This window comes from Mustela erminea, chromosome 5 (assembly GCF_009829155.1).
Source record: "Mustela erminea isolate mMusErm1 chromosome 5, mMusErm1.Pri, whole genome shotgun sequence".
In the NCBI taxonomy this organism is placed as follows: Eukaryota; Metazoa; Chordata; class Mammalia; order Carnivora; family Mustelidae; genus Mustela; species Mustela erminea.
The window spans coordinates 46,163,582-46,173,277 of record NC_045618.1 but is presented as its reverse complement, the minus strand read 5'-3'; the positions used below and the strand labels follow the sequence as shown (position 1 = coordinate 46,173,277).

General features: G+C 48.9%; 1 protein-coding gene across 3 annotated transcripts in view; it reads right to left on the bottom strand.

Moving 5' to 3' along the window:
• Positions 1-4,769: 4,769 nt before the first annotated feature.
• Positions 4,770-9,696, bottom strand: part of ANKDD1A (ankyrin repeat and death domain containing 1A) — a 41,058-nt gene continuing 36,131 nt past the window's right edge. For all 3 annotated transcript variants that reach the window (XM_032342864.1, XM_032342865.1, XM_032342866.1), the window contains 3 exons: positions 8,428-8,632; positions 5,830-5,961; positions 4,770-4,910 (listed from right to left, as the gene is read on the bottom strand). In XM_032342864.1, the coding sequence (XP_032198755.1) occupies positions 4,849-4,910; positions 5,830-5,961; positions 8,428-8,632 (399 nt within the window). In that variant the 3' untranslated portion in view covers positions 4,770-4,848. The remainder of the gene's footprint in view (positions 4,911-5,829; positions 5,962-8,427; positions 8,633-9,696) is intronic.

Genomic DNA, 9,696 nt, shown 5'->3' with positions numbered 1-9,696 from the left:
CAGGTTCAGATTCAGTCTTCTGGGCAGGAACACTTCGTAGGCAGAGCTGTGAGCTTCCCACAGTGTCACCTCGGGAGGCACGTAACCTGGTTGTCCTGAATTGTGGTGAAGATGACTGGGTGGGGTCAGCCAGCTCCAGTCACTGGGGAATCCCGTGGCTGGTTCGGCTGCCAGTCCTGATCCCCGCTGAGACACGCTGTGCTATCAGAGGGCACAGAGCAGTAACAATAACTCTTATTTTTACCTTCCCGTTTATTAACTAGAGTTCTCAAATTTGTTTTTTTAAATCTTATCCTCATCAACTATTTAGTTTCTCTGGATAATTTAGACCAAAAAATCAGCATCAGTGCTTCTTTCCCTTTAAGTTTTCAGAACATTGAGTTAGCCATACTATTTCTGATTTCATCTCTACCACAACCCTGATTAAACTGATATTACAGATGAGACCATGGAGACTGGGAGCGGCCAAGATGGGAAGGGCAGAGCTGGGATACCAACTTGGGTCTGACTATCCCTAAAAGCAGTGATCTTTCCACATAGTGTCTGCTCTGACTGCCCTATGACTTGAGAACAGTCAGGAGTTATGGAAACATCTGGAAGCCATGAAGGTAGAGCGTAATGTTTTTAACTGTTAGCATCTGAGGTTACTTCTCAGTCAATAGGGAGCTGTGGGCAGGGCCAGGCTGCACGTGGTCAGCAGCCCCTTCCTCATCTGGCACAGCAGTGAACTGTGGGACTGCCCTCTGCTTTCTGTTTGAATTCTCCCTGTGTGAGCCACCTCCCCCAGACAGCTTTAACTACTCCATGGCTCAATGCCCTGATGACTGCCATTTCCAGCCCCGACTGATTCTGAGCTGCCCTTGAATGCCTAACAGGCCTATCAGGCCGGACTTCTACAGGCACACCCATGTCCCCACTGCCCAGACCTGCCCCTTCTCTCCTAAACCATCAACTCCATTCCCAGTATCGCTTTTCCTCAGGTTCCCCAGCTAGAAACTCAGCCATCTTGGACCCCACCCATATCCCCATATCTCAGGCTGAAGCAGATACCGAGATGAAGCTTTGGGAGGAAGGTGGTTATTTAGGATCAAAAGAAAGTTGTGGCAGGAAGCAGATTGGGCACAGAAGAAGCTGAGCTATGACACAGGCCTGACCAAGCACCAGTGGACTGTGTAGGGGTCTCTGGAGCTAGGAGTCCCCATTGAAATAGTCTCTTCAAAGCCTGAAAGAGCGGGGGCCCTCCTGCCCCTCCAGCTCATCTGTCCTCCTCCTTCCATGCTTCCGGTGTCCCAACCACACCACTCCCCAAATAGATACATCCCCTCACCACCATACCATTGCACAGACTGTGCTTCTTGCTTGGAATGTGCTTTCCCCACTTCTGTCTTCTTTGTGAGCTTCTTGGACCTTGCTCCCCTTCCTCTTTACCTTTCCCGAGGAAGAACAAATCCGTTTCTCTGAACACACCCATCATCACACCAACCACATGATGGTACCTTATTGGTATTCCAGCCCCCCCTGCCCCCCACACTCCCACTGCACATCACAAGCTTCCAGACGGCAGGAACTGTGGCTACTCCGCTCTGCATCCTGACTCCCAGCAAACCATCTGGCATAGAAGACACTCAATAAATATTGACCGGCCATGGTGAGTTGAGTGGTGTGGTTATACAGAACCAATCCACAACAGCTTGTCTGACTTGAAATTTTGCCATATGTCTCCCAAACAAAAGAAACAGATCTTGAATGTGAAAGATGAGTTTCAACATTTCAATTTTATTTAAGAACTTGCTTTTTTGTCTTAAAAAAATACAAAATTCATTTTGCAGAATTCATCCACATAAATGGTCTAAGTCCCATGTGGTACAAATACATTTCCTAAATGGAATAAATGGAAGAGAAGGTTCTTCCCCCCTCGACAAAGTATATGCCGGGGGCACCTGGATGGCTCAGTCAGTTGCACCTCCGACTTTTGATCTCAACCAAGGTCTTGATCTCAGGGTCATGAGTTCAAGCCCCACTGTAGGCGTAGAGCCCACTTAAGAAAATGAAAAACAAAAGAACAAAACCACAACATATGCAGAGGAAGGGCACGGAGGTCTGCATGCTGCACGGGGTGGTGGAGGGGGGTGGTCTGAATCTGGCTGTGAACGCTGAAGCCTCAGGCCTACAGGTTACTGCATGTGAAACAGGTTGGTTTCAAAGCTGCCTTTTCTTGCTTTTCATAAGTTCTAGGTGGTTTTTAAAAATTATTAATAGGAACAGTTAAAAAAACTGAGCAGAAAGCACAGAGGTCCCATGCATCCCTCTGCACAGCACAGTTTCTGCTACATTTTTTCGCATTTGTGTTGGTATAGTGTTTGCAGGTTTATCTGTAGGATAAATTCCTCCTGGTGGGATTGCTGGGTCAGAGGGCAAATGCATTTGTCATTTGAGCAGATAGAATGGCAGCTGCCTTTCAGAGCATTGTACTACTGGGAGTTCCCACTGGCCCTGTGTGACGGCTGAAGCCCCTTTCAGCTCTAACAGCTTTTATCCTGCCTCCTCCTCAGGACTCAGGCCCAGCGGGTAGATCTGTGGGGAGTTTTTCTTAGACATGGGCTCCTAAACTGGCCTCAGCGAGCTGTGCCACATGTGAGAGAGCGCCAGTTAGAAAGTGCTTGGAGGCAAAACTTCCAAGCTATTGCCCTGCACAGATAATTCCCCACACCTGTGAAACCCTGGCGAGGCTTCCTGAGTCGAATCTTTGGGGTGCCCCGCTCTCACCAGTGTGGCCGAGCCACAGGGCAGCCTGTGCTGGCCTGGCACCCGAGAGCAAAGCTCCAGACCAGCTGGGCTGCCCAGTATGCTTGTCCCTTGCCACAGAGGCCTATTTAAATTTCTGATCATTAAAATTAAACTACACATTCGGTTCCTCAGGCCCACTAGCCACACTTCAAGTACCCAGCAGCCACATGTGGCTGGTTAGGAGTAAACATTGAATAGCCCAGATCTGGAACACTCCCGTTACCCCAGAAAGTTCTGCTAGACCCTGCTTGTCCGGAGAGGTGACCCCCTAGATAGGGCTAGTAAAACTAAGACAACTGTTAGGTCCGTTATTAAACAAAACAAGACTGAGACAAAGTGAAAGTTATTTAAAGCTTTGTTTTATGATAAGTATTAGAAATTAGACTGATTGGTCAGCGGAACGAGACTGAGACAAGGTGAAAGTTATGCACAGCTCTATTCTGTGCTAAGCATTAGAAATCAGATGTCAGGGCCGTCTCTGAAGAGAGTGACCACCCCCAGCTTACAGGCTCACGAATTGACTGACTGACCAGTTAGGGCTGCCTCCAAAGAGGGCGACCCCTCCCCATCTTACAGACTACCTTTTTTTTTTTTTTAATATATGTATATATTTATTTTATTTTATTTGACAGAGAGAGAAATCACAAGTAGGCAGAAGTAGGCAGAGAAGCAGGCAGATAGAGAGGGAGAAGCAGGCTCCCCGTTTAGCAGAAAGCCCCATGTGGGGCTCAATCGCAGGACCCTGGGATCATGACCTGAGCCGAAGGCAGAGGCTTAACCCACTGAGCCACCCAGGCACCCCCCAGACTACCTTTTATAGAGCAAAAGTCTGGCCACACATAGGTGGCCAATGAGATTGTACTCATGTTAGGTCACATGCAGGTGGCCAATTGAATTGCAATTTACCCTATAGTAGCTGTTTGAACTAACCTATTACTCTGGTCAGAATTGGTGCTCAAGGTTGGCGCCCAAGTGGCGGGGTTTACATTCTTTAGTGGTTAGGGAAAAAGTATGTGTGTTTCTTACTGATTGGATGTCTCCACCTTACAACTCGTCCTTGTATTCTGGGTTCTGTTATCAGGAACCGGCCAAGCTGGCCTTGTATTCTGGGCTCTGTTATTAGGAACTAGCTGACCATATTTTACTGGTTTTCCAGACTTGCTTCTAAGTAAGTTTCTCTGGGGAGAGGGAGCAGGGTCAGTTTAAGTTTTACTGTACAAACAACAAAATGGCTTTTAACCAAGATGGAGTCACTCTGGCTATATAGGTCCTTACAACAACAGTTTAATGTAAGGCGTGTTCCTGGACTGGATCCTGGTCCAGAAAAAGACATGAACGGCTCAACTGACAAAATGGGAATCAGGTCTGAGGAGGAGTTAAGAGTGTGGTATCAGTGTTCACTTTCTGGTTTTGAAAATTATGCTGTGATTAAGATGTTAACATTTGGGGAAGCTGCATTGTGAAGTGTTTTCAGAAATTCTTTGTACTGGTTCTGCAGTGTTTTTTGTTAGGTCTGAAAGGATTTCAAAATAAAAATTTTAAATGAAAAAAAACCTCTAAAACAGAAAAAAAGAGCGTGTGCCTCCTGGAACACGATTGGGGACGATAGAAACAGAGCTGTGGAGTAAGCGTGGTGTTCATGAAAAGCCAGTGAATGAGCGAAGGGCAGTCCATTTTGTGATGGTTGGAGAGACAGGAATGCGGGGTTTGGCCCCCGACCTCAACAGCTGGACTAGCTGCTTTATCCATCCGGGGCCTTAGTGTCCTCTCTGAAAAGATGCCCCTTGCATCTCAGGAGACTGCTGTGAGGCTCCAAGAGCTGTAAAGAACCATACCTGTGGGAAGAGATTACCTGCAGAACCCAAGCTGGCCCCGGTCCAGCCCTCGTGAAAGATTACAAGCCGTGCCCGCTGCTCCTGCTCGGCTGTGCGGTTCAGTACAAGCAGCTGGAGGTCTGTTAACTGTGATTTTTTTTTTTTTTTAAAGCCCTCGTGGTGGTCCTCTTCTGTTCAGTGGCTCCCATTCTGAGGCCCCATGCCCCTGAAAGTCGGGCCCCTCTGGTTACATGGCCGTGCACCTGCTGGGGGCCCCCAGGTCAGCATTTGCTTTCTTCCTGATGCTTTCTGCAAGAGAGAGGAATCCTATTGCTTCATGTTGCCTACGCGCTGCCTCACAGGGCTAGTTTTATGTTTTAATTGCCTGCCAGTGTTTGTGCTAAAAGAAGATAGATATTTAAGAACATTTTGGAAAAAGAAAAAGTCGTCCCTAACTCCTCTCCCCCCGACACCCCAGGCCATGATTGTTTTTCCACCTTGCCCACAGCTGCTGTGAGTTACCCACCACACAGGGGGCTCTCCTTTCTCCTCTCTAGGACATGCCAGCCCTGTTTTCACTGTTACTGCCTTCATTACTACTGCTGACTGACTGATACCCCGTCCTAGAGTCGCCCCGTAGTGCACCACACCAGCGGCCATTACGGCATTTACAGCTCTTTCATTGTGAGCTGATTTTGTTTTTAGTACTGAATGTTCTATCTTGCTTGCCTGATAGTTCCACAGGGTGCTCAGAATCTCAAACCAGGCATGTAGAATGGACAGGCTCCAAAGGTTGTGATGGTCTCAGAAATTTTATTTATTTGACCAGATCGACTGTTGGAACTCCTGTTAAGCCAGTTCTGGCCCATATGTCTTACTGTTTGTGAAAAAGGTCTGCAGGCTGTTCCAGCCTTATTCCAAATTAGAAAAAAAAAAAAAAAAATCAAAGTACAGAGGGCCAGAGAGGAAGAGATGATAGCATCGGTGGGTTTGTGGCTGTGAAGGTTGCAGGCATGATTTGAGCCAGCACGCTGACGGCGCGGATCGGGAGACGGGGGCCTGGGAGGCACTGGTTTGCCCAGGGCTCTGCCTGAATTCCAGTGGGCAAGGCTAGGACCAGGAATCCGGAAGGTTCAGAGCCAGCACCCCTGCACTGTGTTCTGAGCAGACCTCCGGGGGCTCTGTCACATTCTGGGGGGTAGTGCTGCCCAGAGCTAGGGACACTTACCAGCCAGGTTCCTCCTGCCAATGGCCACGAGGCCTTCAAACAGCGCTTTGCCAGGATTCTCACCAGCGGTGGCTACGCCATGCAGCCAGATGAGTAGCATCCGGTGGCCGTGCTCCTGGTAGCTCTTGGTGCCTGACGACCATGAGGGAAGAAAGAGAAGGAGCCAACCAAGCCCCCACTTGGCTGCCCTGCACCACCTCCTGCACATGTCAGGTAGGAGAGAGCCAGGCCCTTCTCTAAGCTCCAGTGGAGCTCAGCCCAGAGATGGGGAGAGGAGGGACAGGACAGGCTCAGAGGGGGTGGTGGTGGAGGTTTTGTGTTGAGGACTCTAGAACTTCCCCAGCTGCAGGCTTTCTCCTGAGCGTCCACCATGCATCGTGTTGGTGTTGCTCTGAAGACAGATTTGGCACTCCTTGTTGTGATCCCATGATGCACGGGACTATTCCTGCTTCTCTGGCTACTTACAGTAACCTGTGCCTTGCCCACCAGTGGTCCTATTTTACAGATGAGAAAACCGCTTAGTGCAAGACAGAGGTGGCCATGTTCTTTCCCCTACACCAGTGGTTCTCAGCTGTTAAGTGCTCACTGGAAACTCCCGGGAAGCCTTCCAAAAAATACTGACACCTGGGTGCCATTCCCCACCCACCTACCCCAAGAGATTACAACCTACTTAGGTCTGGGTGCAGCTTGAGCAGTGAGTGGTGTTAAGCCTTCCCAGGTAATTCCAATGTACGGCCACGTTTGAAAATAACTGTCCACACTCTGCGGTGTGGGAGGAGGCGGTGAGCTTTTTATTCCACTCTGTGACTAGGTAGGTCTCCTCTCCCAGCCACTGGGGCCAGGTCAGTCCACCGCGTGCTCGGACTTTCTGGCCCCCTCTGGGCCATCAGCAGGCACTTCCTCATGGTGCTGCCTTTGGCATAGCGGCTTCATTTGGCCCATTTATTCACTATTCCTTGCCCTCAGCCCCATTATTTAGGCGTGCTCCTTTATCCTCTCTGAAAGTTCTTATCCCTGCTCTGTTCCACTAACTGGTGTGCATATTTTTCTGTCCAGTATCTCTCTATGCTAATTATTTGAGCTATAACAGGTTGAGTCTGTTTGGATTAGACCCTCTTCATTTTTCCCTTCCCTTCACTATTCCCTCTTCGGGGTGCCTGGTGGCTCAGTCGGTTAACCGTCGTCTGCCTTCACCTCAGGTCATGGTCTGGGGTCCTGGAATCGAGTTCCAAGTCAGGCTCCCTGCTCAGCAGGGAGTCTGTTTCTCCCTTCCCCTCTGCCCCCCCAACCTCAGCTCACGCTCTCTCTCCTGTGCTCTCTCCTACATGCTCTCTCTCTCTCAAGTAAATAAAATCTTTAATCATTCCCTCTTGATTCTTTCAAGAGAACTCTAGAATCTTTTAGTCAAGTTTCAAAAACCTCCTATCTTGATGTGATTAAACCTGAGTCAGGGGAGCCTGGGTGGCTCAGTCAGTTAAGCATCCAGCTCTGGATCATGATCTCGGGGTCATGATCTTGGAGCCAGGATCTTTGGGTTGTGGGATTAAACCCCATGTTGGGCTCCGAGCTCAGTGAGGAATCTGCTTGGGTTATCTCTCCCTATCCCTCTGCCCCGGCCACTTGTTCTCCTTGTAAAATAGATAAATCTTTAAAAAAATCAAAATTTTAAACTAATTCAGGAGAAATCAATGTCTGCCTGACACTTCTAGCCAGGAATACAGACTGTCATTCCACCTACCCAAGTCTTGTTTATAGTTGAACTAATGTTTATTGTTTTACTCATATGCCATTCATATTTCTTTTTAGAAACTATTGCAAATGGAATAGCTTTTCCAAAATACCTCTATATATCCTCCCCACCTATTGATGGTACACAGGAATACTATGGTGTCTGTATATTTTATCATATTTAGCCATTTCACTACATTATTTTATTGAGTTTTTCAGTTTACTGGACTTCCTGTGCATGATTATAGCATTAATAAATTTCTCTCTTCCTTTCAATATTTACAGTCCTTATTTCTGTTTCTGTTTTCTGTCCTAGTACCAGGAGCAACTTTTTTTTTTTTTTTAACTTCAGAGAGAGACCAAGTGAGCATGACGGGGGGAGGGGCAAAGGGAGATGAGAAGCAGACTCCCAGCTGAGTGGGGAGCCCAACTCAGGGCTCAATCCCAGATCCCGGGACCCCAGGCCCAGGACCTGCGCTGAAGGCAGACATTTAACGGACTGAGCCACCCAGGAGCTCCGCGCCAACATTTCCAAACAGATACTAAATAATGGTGGCAAGATCTGGTCCTCTCCTTTTTATAGGGAGTGACTTTCGTTTGGTGTGTGAATGATGGGTCATCAGCTTGGCCTAACTCATGAAGAATGTGAAGTTCACAGGTCAGTGGGGAGGGAGAGGCAGAGGGCACGGCCTGAGCAAAGGCCTGGAAGAATGGAGAGCCATGTGGGGTGTTGGTGATGGCATGTGGCTTACTGTAGTCAGGCTGTGGGGTTGCACGGGCTTTCCCCCCAGAAACACGGAAAACCAAATATCCAATGCCCCCCCCCGCCACCCACTGGTCACTTTGGGGTAGGGAGAGGCAGGGTGGTACCTGTCCACTGCTGCTCGATGGCATGGACGTGGGCCTCAGTGAACTCCCAGCAATACGCCAGCTTCTTCCACTCATGAGGCCGCAGGTCCCTGGAGGCCAGTCGCCACAGCACAGAGTGGAATTGCTGCCTTTCCTGCCGATGGTCCTGCTTAAAGGTCAAGTTCTTCCTATAGGGATCCTTGGGGTCCTTGCGCAAGGGGTGATCCTGTGGAGCAGATCCCAAAAGTGCAGCTGCCATTTGGGGGAAAATCCCTGCTAGGCTCTCCCGTGGGAGTTTGGAGGGGCCCTAGCAGCATCCCAGGGCTGGGGCATCGTGTGTGTGCTACTCGGGTTTCTTGCTCTGTGTCTTGCTTTGACTTTGGGAACCCCAGCAGCTCACACTGTTCCTCTGACCAGAATTCCTTTTCTCACCTGCCTGTCCCTCAACTCCACTGTCACAGTCCAAAGATCACCCACATGCCACCTCTTCCGGGAAGCCTTCCCAATTCCTCTTTTTTCTCTGTGTTTTTGTTACACAAGCGCGAGCAGACTCGGCGGCTGTGGCTAACACCAGTCAAGCCAAACCAAGGATAAGGCACTAACTAGATTTCCTGAATCCCAACAAGTAGTAAAGATGGGCTTACAGAATTCTTTCTATGCAAAGCAGGTGATAAAATGAGAAGTTACAAAAGAATTATGTGATAGCCTAAGTTAACCCCACAAAAGCCTTAATAAGCCCCTCTAAAGGACGTGGGTACAGAGTTATGGTTCTTAAAAAAGCTCAGGTGGGTTCTGGCATCTGTAGCTGCAAATCTTATATCCTGGTCAACAGTGGCCAGTGACTCGATGACCCGGGAGACTGGCTGTCTCCTGGGGAGGTTCTTCAGCAGGGTTCCCGGCTGCATCTGTGCATGGGATCATCTGGGAGCTTTAAGAACCACTGACTCCTGGGACACCTGGCTGGCTCATTTTGTGGAGCATGCGACTCTTGATCGTGGGGGTATAAGCTTGAGCCTCATGCTGGGTATCGAGATTAATTTAAAAAATAAAATATAGGGGCACCTGGGTGGCTCAGTGGGTTAAGGCCTCTGCCTTCAGCTCAGGTCATGGTCCCGGGGTCCTGGGATGGAGCCCTGCACTGGGCTCTCTGCTCACCGGGGAGCCTGCTTCCCCCTCTCTCTCTGTCTGCCTCTGTCTACTGACGATCTCTCTCTCTCTCTGTTAAATAAATAAAATCTTAAAATAAAAATAAAGAATAAAATCTAATAAACAGGGGCGCCTGGGTGGCTC